The sequence below is a fragment of the Ambystoma mexicanum genome, chromosome 2p, assembly GCF_040938575.1.
Source record: "Ambystoma mexicanum isolate Mex_15411 chromosome 2p, UKY_AmexF1_1, whole genome shotgun sequence".
In the NCBI taxonomy this organism is placed as follows: domain Eukaryota; kingdom Metazoa; phylum Chordata; class Amphibia; order Caudata; family Ambystomatidae; genus Ambystoma; species Ambystoma mexicanum.
This window is the reverse complement of record NC_090923.1, coordinates 448,003,404-448,018,877: the sequence shown is the minus strand read 5'-3', so window position 1 is coordinate 448,018,877 and position 15,474 is coordinate 448,003,404. Positions and strand designations below refer to the sequence as shown.

At 48.9% G+C, this 15,474-nt stretch overlaps 1 protein-coding gene across 1 annotated transcript in view; it reads right to left on the bottom strand.

Annotated features, from left to right (window-relative positions):
* Window positions 1-15,474, bottom strand: part of ARL6IP5 (ARF like GTPase 6 interacting protein 5) — a 137,488-nt gene that overhangs the window by 28,821 nt on the left and 93,193 nt on the right. The window contains exon 2 of the mRNA XM_069643809.1: window positions 13,851-14,068. Coding sequence (XP_069499910.1) covers window positions 13,851-14,068 — 218 coding nt within the window. The remainder of the gene's footprint in view (window positions 1-13,850; window positions 14,069-15,474) is intronic.

The window sequence follows — 15,474 nt, the reverse complement described above, 5'->3', positions numbered from 1 at the left end:
TGAGATGGGTTCAGTGGCCCACCCTATTCCACTCAATATCGGTCTGCCTTCCGGAATTGTTGTAAATGGTTTGTGAACCTTTGGCAGAAAATAAATTGTCGGCAATACTGGTTTAGGCATAAACAGGAACCTTTTTACCTCATCAGTGATGAGACCTTGTCTGTACCAACCTTCTATGGATTCTTTGAGGTCTTTAACAATTTGAATCTGTGTGTTACTTGGTAGTTCGACATAACAATTTGGTGTATTCAAATGGTTGAGAGCCATCCTAATATAATCTGGACGGTTCATGATGACTATGTTTCTGCCTTTATCTGCTTTTTTGATGACTATTGCGTGGTCTTTCTCCAATTTCTTCAAAGCAGTTCTTTCCTGTATTGTGAGGTTTTCTCGTTCTTTTAGCCTGCTCATTTTTTTAAGTTGTTGATTGTCCTCTATTCTGTGTAAGTCTTTCGTCACTGATTTAAAGAAGGCATCAATCATATTGTCCTGGGAAAATTGAGGTAGAAACTTGGATGCTCGTTTAAATTCTTTTTCAGTTAGACTAGTTGGTGCAATCATTAGTCCATGCATGGTTTGATGAATTGGAAAATTTTCGGTTTCTTGTAATGATCTTAAGAGATGAATATTGCCTAATTCCTCTATGGTGACTTCACTCATTGTGCTCTTCTCTGTTGGATGTTTAAATGCAGTAATTTGGGTCGCAAAGAATTTCTTAAGTTTAAGTTTCCGGACAAATTTAAAAAGATCAATATGTACTTGTATAGGTTCCATGTACATTGTGGGGGCAAATGATAATCCTTTGTTTAAAAGGCTAATTTCATCCTGGTTAAGTTCTACATCCGATAAGTTCATCACTAAATTGGTTATTGGCTCTTCTTGGCTGCTTCCCTTGTAGCTGCTCTTGTTAATCTGCGATGGCCTTCTAAGGCATCTGGGTTGGGCGTGGCCAAGCAGCCATGGAGTGAGGACGCCGAATCTACGAGCTCCGCCAGAGCCGCAGTAGTCCGATCCTGAACTGACTCTCCGAGCCATACAACACCTCCACGCGTTGCTCCAGCCGCAGCTGGGGCGAAGACCTTTGCCTGGCAGCTCTCTCCGAGAAAAATCGGAGCGTGGGAGCCTGGTGCGACGCTCCGGCCCGGCTCCCCCTCTGCTCCGGACAGCGCACACAAAATGGCGGCCGCGGCGCACTAGCGGTCCACGACCGCGCACAAGACCTGCTGGGGACCCGCCGGGCAGCGACGCCCGTGGCCGACTGGGCACACGCACCTGGCTGGCGACGCCTGGGCGTGCGGCCTGACCACTGGAGCCATCGGACCATCGGGCGGCCCCGATCGATCCCCCGAACTACACTCCGACCGACTTCGGCTGGGCACCCCCCTGAGGCTGGGGAGAGAGACGGAGCACTATCGGTGCACGGCCGAGTCATTCAGCCCTGAGGAGGAGTCTGCCTGCCGCGGCATTATTCGAAGGCTGTGCCCCCGTTCCCAGGATCAGCGAGGTGAGGAGCTGGGGGAACCACGCGATACGAAGGCCGCGTGTTCCCCGCACCAGGCGCGCACCGCGGACTGCGGCGGGGGAGCCTGCCCTATCCCCCGAACTACACTCCGGGCGAGCCGACCGACTTCGGCTAGGCACCCCCCTGAGGCTGGGGAGAGAGACGGTGCACTATTGGTGCACGGCTGAGGCATTTGGCCCCGCTGCCGCGGCTCCCCTGAGGAGGAGTCTGCCCGCCGCGGCATTTATCGAAGGCCGTGCCCCCGTTCCCAGGATCAGTGAGGTGAGGAGCTGGGGGGACCACGAGATACGGAGGCCGCATGTTCCCCGCACCAGGCGCACACCACAGACTGCGGCGAGGGAGCCTGCCCTGGGGAGCGTGCTGGAGCCCCACGAGATGAACAGAGCCCGGTGGGGCCGACTCGCTGGGCGCGCTTAGCGGTGCGCGACTGGGCACGCCGCCCCCCCGGGCGCAGGGCTGGACGACCTGCACTCGACACCATTGCTCACTCTCAGCGGCACATCAACCCCACAACCTAGCAGGTAGATCCTGCCCTCTGCACTGTGGCGGCGACCAGGACAGACACCATCGGCGACAACGGTGTGGTGGGAGCCCACCCACCCAGCACCAGGGCCGGGTCACCGAGGAGAGTTGCTGCGCTGAACCCCTGCGAGGGGGGCAGCGAGAATCTGGAGAGGGTCGCGCTGCTCCCTGCAATGGCCACCTCAAGGAGTAAAGCTAGAAACGCCACAATGGACCCCTTTGTGACATCGAAGCCTCACCATGTCTCCCCCTCTGCGCTGAGAGGCGCAGCGACGCAGGCTAGCCAAGAGGAAAACACCAAGGACAACCAGGTGCTGGAGGCGATTGCAGCCCTAAGAACTTTCATAGACACGAAAATCGGCGAGGTCAAAGCCGACATCCAGCTCATTAGACAGGATGCCCGCAACCTGACGGAACGCGTTACCATCATAGAATCCTCCCAGAAGGATATGTCGGACGATACAGCGGACCTCAAGGCTGAGGTGGCAGACCTCAGGAGAAAGGTGTGCTACCTGGAGGCGAGGTCAGAGGAGGCGGAAGGACGCGCAAGGCGCAACAACATCAGAATACTAGGCATTCCTGAAGGGACAGAGACCACAGACCCGACAACCTATGTAGAATCCTTAATACAGCAAGAAATAGGAGCGGAGAAGCTCTCACAGGGCTTCGCCATAGAGAGGGCCCACAGGTCGCTCCAGAAGAGACCCCCTCCGGGTTCCTACCCACGTCCCATCATAGCGAAGGTCCTCAACTTCCGAGACAGGGAAGTCATCCTGAAATTTTCAAGAGAGGGAGGTGTAATAGAACGGGGTAACTCTAAAATTACCATCTACCCTGATTACACACAGTCGGTACAGAGAGCAAGGAACTCTTTCGTCCCAATCAAGGCCCGACTGAGAAAACTGAACTTAAAGTATATGCTCCTGTATCCTTCCAGATTAAAGGTGATTTATAAGGGACGAGCGATATTCCTGGAGTCGCTGGCTGCGGCCAACATGTGGATGGAGCACAACAACTTAGCTGAGGTCCCTGGGGAACCCTCCCACGAGAGCCACGGCGAAGAAAGCAATGAGCGGTAAACGGACGCCTCGGCATGGGCTCCCTCGACCCTTGTCTGGAGCACTAGAACGAGGGGATACACCACCATCACTGAAGCAACACTACCACAAGAGAAGGCGAAATGACTACTGGGCCTGCGCGGCCTCCTCCACATGCACACGAACCACAAACCCACCAAAGACAAGTGCAGGCCTGTTGCCAACATGCACCAACTTGCGCCAGAAACCCGGACGGGGAAAGGCAGCGCAAGAGCGCCCGAGCACTGCACCCTTAAGGCAGAGGCTGGGTGCACCAGTTATAGTTACTGTTTTCATGTTACGGTTGAGACTGCCCTATTCCTGATCACCATTAGCCAAACCGAAGAGGACCCAGGACCAGACCTCGGAGCTTACCAACTTGAGCAAGCAGAGCGTGATGCACTGCTGAATCACAGATACTACGTGGAGACCATCACGGCTAAAGGTAATCTCACAAAATGGCCACACGACCCAGGATAATTACATGGAATGTTAGGGGGATGGGATCCTACCCACGAAGAAACCGCATACATTCGTACCTGAAGAGGAAGAAAGTATCAATCGCCCTCCTGCAGGAAACACACCTCTTAACTGACACTACGGACAAGCTGGTAGATTACTGGGGGGGCAGGGCGGCGGTGCATCCTACTCGAAGTACGCACGCGGTGTATACACATGGGTGAGCCCGGGTACACCATTCCACCTGATGGGTGTGGAAGCGGATAAAGAAGGTAGATATGTGATCATATGGGGCATGCTGGAGAACTCTCGGCTGTGCATAGTGAACTCATACTTCCCCCAACACGGTATCCCTACTCATCTCAAGAAGCTATGTGCCATAATCACGTACCACAGAGAGGACATCATCTTATGGGGCGGAGACTTAAACTGCGTGCTGAATGAAGAAATGGACAGATCCACTGCGCCACGTATCCTCAACACCTCCGCCCCCCGAGCACTCTGCAGCGCGATCGAGGACTTGCATTTAGTTGACGTCTGGAGAGATTTACACCCCACAGACAGGTCCTACTCATTTTACTCGGCCCCCCACGACCTGCATACCAGGATTGACCTCTTTTTCATCGATAGTGGGCTAACTTCGCAAGTCGAATCTGCGTGCTACCTTGGCAGGTCAATATCGGATCACTCCCCGCTGCTAATACAGCTCTGCCTCAGGGGCCCTAGACCACCTATTCCGATGTGGCGCATGCCGACAGACACTTTAACAGACCCCGCATTCAAGGATGCCCTGGGTGAAAAGCTGGAAGAATACATAAATATCAACAAGGGATCAGTCGAGAAATGGAGCACACTATGGGATGCCATGAAGGTGGTAACTAGGGGCGAGATAATAGCTGAAGCAGGAGGGATCAGGAGACAACTGAGAAAGGAGCTCGAGTCAAGGGAGGAGGAGATCAGACGCCTGGAGAACAATCTCCACCCTACCAAGGAGAAGGAAACCAGACTGAAGGAGATCAGAGAAGAGTGCAGAATTGCATGGGAGAGGCTGTCCAAATTCGACTTCTCTGTGCGAACCCTTAAGGCACACAAGGAAGCGGACAAACCAGGCAGGATTCTTGCCTGGCTATGCAGGAGGGAGCACCCGAGGCAGGCCCCCAAAGAGATCAAGGATAAAGATGGTACAACTCACAGGTCACAGCAAGCAATAAACGATGTATTCTCAGACTTTTATGCCGAACTATATGCCCACAGAGACCGAATCCCTGAATCAGACATCAGAGACACCCTGGCCGAAGTTGAATTGCCTAAACTGAGCCAGGAACAACGAAATATGCTAGGAGAGGCCATCACTATTGAGGACATTTCAGAGGCGATCAGATCCCTTTCCACGAGCAAGACCCCTGGGACAGATGGCCTAACTCCAGAATTTTACAAGGCTTATGAGGGGGTCCTTGCTCCCATGCTGCACGGAGTATACACGGAGGCATATGAGACCTGGATGCTACCAAGTAGTATGAGAGAGACCCTCATAGTACCAATACTCAAACCAGGCAAACCAGCCGACGAGTGTGACTCATATCGCCCCCTAGCGATGTTAAACTATGATAGTAAAATATTGACAACGATATTAGCTAAGAGGCTCTCTAGGGTGATAGGATCCCTGATACATGAGGACCAGAATGGTTTTGTCCCAGGACGCAATACAACGGCCAACCTGAGAAGGCTCCAACACATAATGGCTCAAACAGCTGAGCATAACGACGACCTGGCAGTACTCTCGCTTGATGCCATAAAAGCTTTTGATTCAATATTCTGGGAGTGGCTGATCGAGACCCTGAGGGAGTTCGGACTTGGTGAACATTTCATCCGGTGGGTTAGGGTGCTCTACAACAACCCAGTGGCGAGAGTGAAGACAGGAGGCATGGTGTCGGGGGCTTGGGCTATCCAAAGGGGAACCAGACAAGGGTGCCCACTGTCACCAATGCTGTATATCCTTGGCCTGGAACCAGTGGCAATCTATTTCAGGAGGCAGCTCTTCGACGCTGGCATCAACATCAATGGGGTAGATAACATCATTTCCTTGTACGCTGACGACGTCCTCTTATACCTGCGAGACCCACAACTGAATGCACCAACCGCGCTAGACATCCTCGACAATTTTGCGAAATATTCAGGGATAAAATTCAGCAGACAAAAATCTTGCTCCTTCCCCCTGGCTGGGCTTGAAGGGAAGGGCGCAGAGGAACTACCCGAGATCGGGATCCAATGGCAGCCGGAAGCCTTCCGCTATCTTGGTCTCACCATCATGCACACCCCAGCCTCCACTCATGAGTGTAACACGGAAGCAGCAATGCGCGGAGTGCGCAGGTCTATCAAATTCTGGTCGAAGTTACCGCTCTCAATGATGGGCAGAGCTGCAATCTCCAAAATGATTATACTACCGAGACTCCTCTATTACTTTACCAACATAACATACTACATACCCCCGTCCTTCTTTAGGAAACTGGAATCACTAATCAGAGATTTCCTTTGGGGCCGGGCCAGACACAAACTTACACTGAACATCCTTACGCTCCCATATGCAGAGGGTGGCATACAACTGCCTGAGTTCCAGAGGTACTATTTGGCAGCACAACTAACGCACGTCGCTAAGTGGCTACTGGATGAACCGACTGCTGAGACAGGCCTCCTCCGTCAACTAATCACACCTATGCACCCAAAAGAGGTGTTATGGAGCACTCGAATAGGGCCCCCTGACCCACCCATGATTGTAAAGCTGGGGAGACAAATCTGGAACAAGGTCAGATCACTGCTCGGACTGCAACACTCATATGCACCGGACATCCCCATGCTTGCAGACGTATGCAAAATCCCCACAGACTTACCATCGATGAGGAGCTGGGAGAACTGTGGCCTCTATACATGGGGAGACATGTTTGATGAGGGGCTGTTCAAAGACTTCGACTCATTACAATTGAAGGATGGGCTTGCCACAGGACAATTTCTATGGTACCAAAGGGTGAAGCACGCAGCCAAGACAAATTGGAACACTTGGCCTGAGGAGCCAGAAATACACCCCCTTGTGCAGGAAATGTACAACCTTGGCGACGGCTGGAAACCGACATCGAGGCTATACACACGAATAAACGACAGGCCTAACCCGAGAAGTGCGCGCCTGAAAGAGAAGTGGGAGACTGATCTGGGGACTGAAATCACGGACGGTGAATGGGCAAGAGCCCTGCTGTATCCGAAGGAGGTGTCACGGAACGCCAGGTTTAGGCTGCTCCAGCTGAATGTCCTTTACAGGACTTACATGACCCCGCACAGGATAGCCGCCTTTAATGATAAAGTCCTCCCGACTTGTCCATGGTGCCCCTCCGAACATGCTGACATGATCCATATGTTTTGGGCCTGCCCCAAATCACAGAAACTCTGGCACACAGCTGAGCAGACCTGCAGGAAAGCGGGAATGGAAATGTACGAATGGACACCCAAAGAGTGCCTGTTGGGCACTCACCCGAGACTGAGCAAAGTCAGGCACTTAGTGAAACTCATGGACATGGCGTGTATACTAGTGAAGAGAACGATTGCTATGGCCTGGAAGTCGCCCGCTGGTCCCAGGCCTGAACCATGGATCAGGGAACTGGAGAGATGGTCCGCTGCTGAAACAAGAGCCTGGGAGGAAGGGACCAATTGGGGCGGAGAAGAAGGGAGCACCACACTAGAGTCCTGGAAGGCCCTCATGAGAGATATGATCTTCTCCACAGGCTACAAACCCCCCTGAGTTGACTCTTCTTGCACAGACTGTAAGCTTGAAGCACTGACCAGGACGGCGGGCCCGGGCACTCCCTCGAGCCACCCCCCATGTGAAGGCAATGGAGAGCGATGGTGCTGGGCTCTGGGCTTGAAGCACGAAGAATGAAGAACGGTAGGGCAGAAGGAAAAGGGCAGTCAAAGTAGTTACCACTGTTTTCCTGTTTGTTTATTGCTTTTTCTCTCTCTCTATTTTCTCTCGTGTTTCCTTTCTTTTTTGCTGCGTGTTCTTTTTCTGTTCTTTACAGTTCACTTGGCAAACAAGATACGCTACAGCTGAAATGACGCGCATCTTTCGCGCAACTGTTTCTGTTACACTTATAAATGCCAATAAAAACATTTAAAAATAAACTAAGGCATCTGGGTTGCCGGTGTCGACCCGTCCCCCTCCTTCCTCTTCTCCGAATAAAGGTTGTTTCTTGGTAGGAAGATTTGTTACTTGAAAACTGACTTGTTCGGTACTTGGGTTCTGTTTCCTTTCTTATATCTCCGTATCTGATTAAGGAAGCCTTTCCCTGTTCTACTATTGTCCTCTCGTGTGTGGGGGTTTTCTGTCGTCGGATCTTCTGCATCTAAGCTAGGTGCTGAGCTAGCCGGTGACGTCTCAGGGGTACTGTCCTTGGATTGTGATTTAGGAAATGTGTTCTACTTCTCTTGAAATGTATACATTCTGTCCTCATTGTAGTCTCTTTCATCCCTGAACATTTTTCGTAATTTAATATCATCTTGATATTCCTTTAATACTTCATACATCTTCAAATAATTGTTCTCCTTTGTTACCTCTAATGCCTTGGCATCTGCTATTTCCTTTTTAATTACTTCAATTTGTTCACTGGCTCTCTTCTGTTCTCGAGTTGCGTGCTCCACTAGCATCTCCAACATTCGCGTAGAACAGCCACCCAGATTTTTCTCCCAGTCTTTTGCCAGATCTTGGTCTTCATCTTTATTGAAATCGGGAAAAATCAAAATTCGTAACCCTCTGGGTACTTGTTTCTTGCTGAGATAGTTGTTGAGTGAAACGATCTCCCAGTATTTGTCTGTTTCCTTCCGGGAGATTCTTTCTAGCTTGATAAACTTGTATCTCAGATCCTCCCGGTGGGTATGCTGGTTCCAAAAGCGTGCACATTGCTGCCTTTATGTGTGAACAGGTTATTGGCTTCCTCTTCTCTATTTTCTGGGTATTCAGCCATTGTATTTAACTCTGATCCGTAGTCAGCGAGGTGAGTGATTAGTTGAAAATGGTACAGTTGGGGAAACTTTTTTTAAAATCACCCTTGGACCTCCGTGACTTCACATAACATAACAGTAGTACAGTGTTGCATTGGTGCGTGCAGAGAACGAAGACAATGAGTTCCCCTACTTCGTTTGTAGTAAGTGAAAAATGGTATCTATCTGCCTTCAGGCTGGCCAGGAGGAGGCAATGTGGTGCGCTTACAAAATGGCTGAATGACAAGGGGCATAAGATACCGCTAGGGCTTCCCTTTTTTCGATCTCTTTTGAACATGAAGGATACAGCTACAAGCTAGTCACAGACAATGACATCCAAAGAATTTCCTTGGAAATAACGGGAGAGCCCCAGCCTGACTCCAAAATCCAGGAGACGCAGGAGAAAGGCTGTGAGCCTGAACCTACGGATGGACAGGCAGAAGATCCCCAAGCCAAGAAAATTCAAGAAGCTAAACACTGCTCCGGGTGGGAAATGGAGCAGATTAAGGAAGATGATGCCCCGAGTTCTCTACTATACTGCAGCAGTTACAAGGCGTCACTTTAAGTTTAGATAGGCACCTAGGTGCAGATGGGACTTCGCTCTGTTCAGGAGAGCTTCTGGGAGCAAAATAAAGTGTGAGAGGGAGTGGGGGGCAGAAGTATGAACATTTTAACACTGACTTTTGAAGGGGGACTCTGGGTATTGCACTTTGCGGTGTTGGTCCTCAGATCGGGAGGACCGCTGGTGATTTGGTCTTGCCTCGGGGTGGTGTATCTGAGTGGGATTGGATGCTGTAGGAGAGGGTGTTGGGGGGTGGGGGGGTGGGAGGGGTAGGGAAAGTTAATGTTTAAAGAGTTTTGTTGGTTCCACGATAAGTGATCTCTGACATGGTGGAGTGAACAACGGGGTCGTGCAAAATGTGTTTTACAAGAGGGCGGTCTCAGGAGCAGGCGGAGATGTGCATCATTCTGGAAACGAGTGAACGATGACAATGGGTGAGATGGCAATAAGCTCCCTCAATGTACAAGGCCTTAATTCACCAAGTAAAAGGTTGATGGTTCTTAGGGAATTTAAGAGGGCAAGATTGGACTGGCTGTGCCTGCAGGAGATGCACTGGGAGAGGTAGAGGGAACCCCTGCTTAAGGGTAAGGGAAGTGGGAGAAGTATTTGTGGCCTTAGATGTAATGATGAAGGGGTGTATCGATCCTGTTCTCAGCCTGCACTTGGTTCCGGGCGGAAAAGGTAGTGACTGATCCAGACGGCCGTTGTATTTTCGTTAAGGGACGTCTGAAGGGCAACTTTATGATTTTGGGTTCCATTTACACCCCGAACTCGGGGCAGTGCGAATTTTGGGAGTAGGTGAGGGACGAACGGAGTGAGTTTGTGGCGGGCCGACTGATGGTGGGAGGGGATTTTAATATGGTGTTGGACACTCTAAAGGACCGCAAGAGGTTGGGCAACATGGCAGAAACACGTTTGAGCGAGGGTAATTCATCACGTTTTAGAGAAGTGAATGAAGCCCAGGGTTTGGTGGACTTGCTTCCCCACCTTAGGAGACAGACCATTTACTTATTTTTCCACGGTGCACAATTGCTATTCGCGAATAGATCTAGTACTTGTCGACACACATCTGAAAGTGAAGGTCCTGGTCACCCATGTTGTCCTGATCGCCTGGTCAGACCATAATATGGTAAAAGTGGTATTAGGGCCGGATTGGAAGTGCAATGACTTCCTACCACAAGACGGGGAAGTGACACAGGAACTAATCACTGCTTTAAAGGATTACTTTAGCTTTAATGACACGGGGAAGTGAGCGTACAGACCCGGTGGGAAGGTTTTAAGGCAACCATCCGGGGGGTCTTCATAAGGATAGGCTCACAGGAAAAAAAAAAAAAGAGGGCGAGGGGTGAGCAGGAAACCGTGCTCTGCCAAAAAATAGACCCCTTGCAGCCAGAGGGTAGCCAGGGGAACTACATGTCACCTGCGGTGTCGAGCAAACAGCGTCAATATAAGGCGCAATTAAACACTATCCTGGTCCAGGACACTGAAAAAAAAACAAAAAAAAAACCTCATGTTCTTGAAACAAAGGTACCATGAAAAAGGGGATAAAGCGGACACGAGTCTGGCGTGGAGATTGAGGGAGGAAAGGCAGCGAATAACGATTGGGGCATTGAGTCAGAAGAAGGGTTTGCCAGGTACGATCAACAGGGCATTGAGGAAGAATTTACTGATTGTAGAGCTTTATATACCTCAGAATGGGAGGGGGAAGATGAACAGATAGACACCTTCCTAGAAAGACCCCCCCCCACCCTCCACGGTCTCACACACAATATGGTGGAGGATCTTGATCGCCCCATTACAGTGGAGGAGGTTCAACGGGCAATTATGTACATGAAGACCGGAATGGCCACAGGGAATTACAGGTTTTCAATGAAGTTTTATAAACTGTTTAGATCATTACTTGCCCAGTACCTAGTAAGAATTTTCAATGTATGTTTAGAGGGTGAGGCCGTACCCGACAATGCTGATCGCAAAAATAATAGCAATTCAAAAGGAGGGAAAAGACCCCATGAAGTGCTCCTTCTATAGGCCCATTTCCCTGCTGAACAATGATGTGAAAATCCTTGCCAAGATCTTGGGAACAAGGCTGGAGACAGGACTGCAAACATTGGTCCATGGGAATCAAGTGGGCTTTATCTGCGGGAGACAGGGGTCAGGCAACATTCGGAAAACTATGGATGGCCTGCTAGACTCGGAGAACGCCTTTGACTGGGTGCAGTGGGCCATTATGATGAAGGACCTGGGGAAGATGGGGTTTAGTTCGGATTTTCAGAAATGGGTTTTGGCAATGTATCGCAACCCCAGGGCCAAGGGTCCAAGTAAATGGTGCCCTCTGAGGTATTTAGATTAACAAGGGGTACGAGACAGGGCTGCCCCCTCTCCTATATACCCTGACCATGGAACCCTTGGCGATTGCAATACACAGAAACCAATGTATTAAAGGGATAGCTAGAGGGGAGATCGAATGTAAATTATCACCATTTGCAGACGATATACTAGCATTGTGGTCTATGGCCACCTGTCAGGTCTAAAAATGAATGTGTAGAAATCATTCCAATTTAAATGAAGAATGCCCTGTTAGACCCACAGGAGAGGTACTTGGGAATGAGGATAGAACACAAAAGCATTCCGTACCTAGGATCCGCATTACAAGAGATTTGGGTGAGATCGTGAAAATAAATTATGACCTCTTTATGGAACAGCTCAAAGAAGATTTGAAAAGGTGGACCTGTTAATATTAACGTGGTACGGACGAATGACCTCTGTCAAAATGAATGTACTCGCCCGCATCCTATATTTATTTACCGCAATCCCAAAACAGACCCGGAAAGATTTTTTTTCTTGACCTAGTGGGAGAAGTCGGCAGATTTATTTGGGGGAATAAAACTCAGACTGAAAATGGAAACCCTGGCGCCCTCGAGAGAGAGAGAGGCGGGTTTGGGTTTCCCGATTTTCAGACTATACTATAAAGCCGCTCAATTGTGCATAATGAGGGACCATATGTGGGAGGACGCTAAAACTTACTGGGCGTGTCTTGAAGATCTGGTGGCCCATCCATTGAAGGTCCGGGATTATCTCTGGGCTCCGCTCGGATCCGTCCCGGAGCGACTGCGATATCACCCCACATTAGGGGTTCTCTGGACGGCCTGGTAAGATAGTGGGAGCAACCACACGGTGTCATCTTGGCCTTGGCCCTTGTCCTCGGTGTGCGGCCACCCCATTCGATCCGGCGAGTCTGGGGCTGCGACATTCGCAGAGATGGTCCGACCTGGGTCTTGAGAGGGTGGGTCAATTATTTAAGGAAGGGATCTTTCTGGATATGGAATCTGTTTATTCACCGGGTACTGGGGAGGGAGGCAATCTCGGTTTTCGAATATATCCGTGTTAAGGGCACACTGACTGACCCAAATTGGAGACACCTGGCGGCAAGTGAGCTTACCATCTTTGAGAGGGCCCTTGGATCTATCATGCACAAGAAGGGGCATTCCATCTAGAATGCATAAAGCTATGAATCTGTCGGCACTGGTGGGGAGACAAACCTTCCAGAGATACTGGGTCGACCTGGCGGGGGAAGAGATATCAGAGGAGGACTGGGCGAAAATGCATAAAGTTACCTTCCACAACAACATGTTTACTTCTACAATGGAGCATAATTATAAAATATTGGTGGGATGGCATAAAGATCCATTGAGACTATCTAGAATGTTTGCGGGGTCCTCCCCCCTGTGTCCCAGGAGATGTGGCCAGGTGGGATCCCTTTCCCATATGCAGTTTTGAAGCCCCAAGGTTAAGGTGTTCTGGGAAAAAGGGCGGAGTTGGATGAAGGACATAAAGGAGATTCAGTTGGGTTTAGACCTGTTGGGTTTAGACCTCTTGAGTATCCAAGAAAAGGGGAGAAATTAGCATAGGCTCCCCAGAATGTGGGAAACAATGCTGCAAGCAGGACAGCTGGCCATCGCCCGAGGGGAGGGGAGGGGGGATGAAAAAACATCCCATCAAAGGAGGTTTGGGAACAAAGTGCACACCATGATGGTGATGGAAATGCTGACGGCAGTTGTTAAAGATAAGCTTGAGTAATTTAGAGAGGAATGGAGTGCACTCTTATACAGTTTGACTGTAGAAGCGGAGATCCCTACAACTCCAACCAATATGTGAATAAATGTATAGGATATGGACGATTTTAGATGGGAGCCGAAATACCGGTGCTGGAATGCACATATTAAATGCTCCAGAGACCTCAAATAGAACAGACCTGTAATACACATAATTTGTAGAGACGGAACCTTGTTTAGGTGGGACGGGGGTGGGAGGTTGGGGCAGAAAGGACGGGAAAGGATCTTTTTTTACAGTCTTGAGTTAATTGATTGTGGTCTGGTTGGTTTGGCAGGGCCGAGGACGACAGGGGTGAGGGGGAGGAAGGGGTGTAATTCGAATTCGTTAAACCCCTAAAGAAAACACAATGAACTAAATAACATTGCTAAACAAGCAGGGCAGATGGTTGAGCTCCATTGTGTTCCGATAAGTATAAAATGTCGATAGACATCATAGGAAAGTACAGTTTTTGTTTTATTGCAAATTTCTATTACCATATACAAATTGGAGTAGAACAAGCACAGGACCACTTGGTCTGAACACTTGGATATTTCAAATTAAATAATTAAAAAAATGTAAATTAAAAAGAACTTACACAGCAAAGGAAACGTGATTCCAAATATGAACACCATGACACCTCCAAATAGCGATATCACAAAGTAACTGGATATCAATATTGCCATTACGAACACTGTTGGGTACTGCTTCTTAAATTTACGGATGAATTCCTTGTTTTGTGATGTCCATACAAAACCCATAAACACCAATATTACTACGATGGCGCCAAGCATCATGTTAACAGGACTCAAAAACCTACAAGAAAAAAAAAAAAAGTAAGTCAGCGTACATTAACATTTTGATACATGGAATTGTGTGCATTTTCTACGTAACAACTGACTATTAACATGCTCTTATCACTGGGAAAAGTGTCACGCATTAGCACCATTTCAAATTATATTAGCCATGCATTTTTACTAAATTGTGATGCAGCTGCTTTAAAATGCACGGGCAACATTACAATCAACTGCTGTGTTTGAGCATCATTTTCAGGCTGATTTAGTTCATTCTACTTCAGCACAAGAGATTTCAATTTTTGTTTTCAAGTAAACATGCGTTTTGAATCAGCCAAATGATGATACTGTATTCAGTTTTTAACAATGAGGAGATGTGCATGGACAATAAAATGGGCAACTTTTTTTTATATTCACATTTTTATATTAGATTTTAAACATACACACAAACCTATACATAACAAACATAACACTTAAAATGTAACATATATACAGATTGTATAAGGCACTTGGCTTCACAGTCAGGTCGGAAATACAGTGTCAAAGTTACAGATTTTCATTTTTTTTTTTTTAAAAACTTTTTTTATTATTTCAACCAACAAACAATACAGACCAAATATACAATACAGTATACCGTAATACAGTTTTGAATGTGTATCGCATGCAATTTGATCTCCAATCCCCAAACCCACCCCCCCTACGAGCCCATCAAGTCTGTTTACTCTATGTTTGCGCTGCGCGGTGCGGTACATTCTCCATTGGAATCCGCCAAATCTGCCATCGTTCCAAACAGTTCCGATATCAATGATTTCCAAGCCAGCAGAGTTCCCACCTCTTCTCCCCCTCCCACCACACTGGACTCCTGCCACACCACAGTCTCTGCTTCCGCCCACTTTTGCAGTTCCCTCCACCATATCTCCACCTGTGGTTTATGACAAGCCTTCCACCCCATGGCAATCCTCCTCTTAGCCAGCACGTATGCCAAATCCTTCAGTTTGTTAACATGCTTCAGTTTTCGCGATCTAGGGAACCCCCCCAATAGGCAGGCCCAAGCTGACTCTACCACCAGCGTAACTCCTTTGTCCGCCAGTTTCGCCGCTACCTCGCCCCAGAAGCGCCCAACCACAGGGCAGGACCAAAACATGTGTGTCATGTCTGCCTGCTCTTCATTGCACTTGGGACATGCCTGTCTGCCCGCATTTTTAAACCTTGATATCCTCAGGGGCGTCATATACGCCCTATGCGTAATGTATAATTGTATTTGTTTCAGCCTAGCATTTCTCGACACCCTCTGATGATACCGCAAAGCCCGCTCCCACATCCTATCTTCCATCGGGGCCCCCACCTCAGTTTCCCAATCTAATCGAAGTTGTACTGGTTCTTTACCAATCTTAAGCATCAGCATTTCATACAATCTTGAAATCTCGT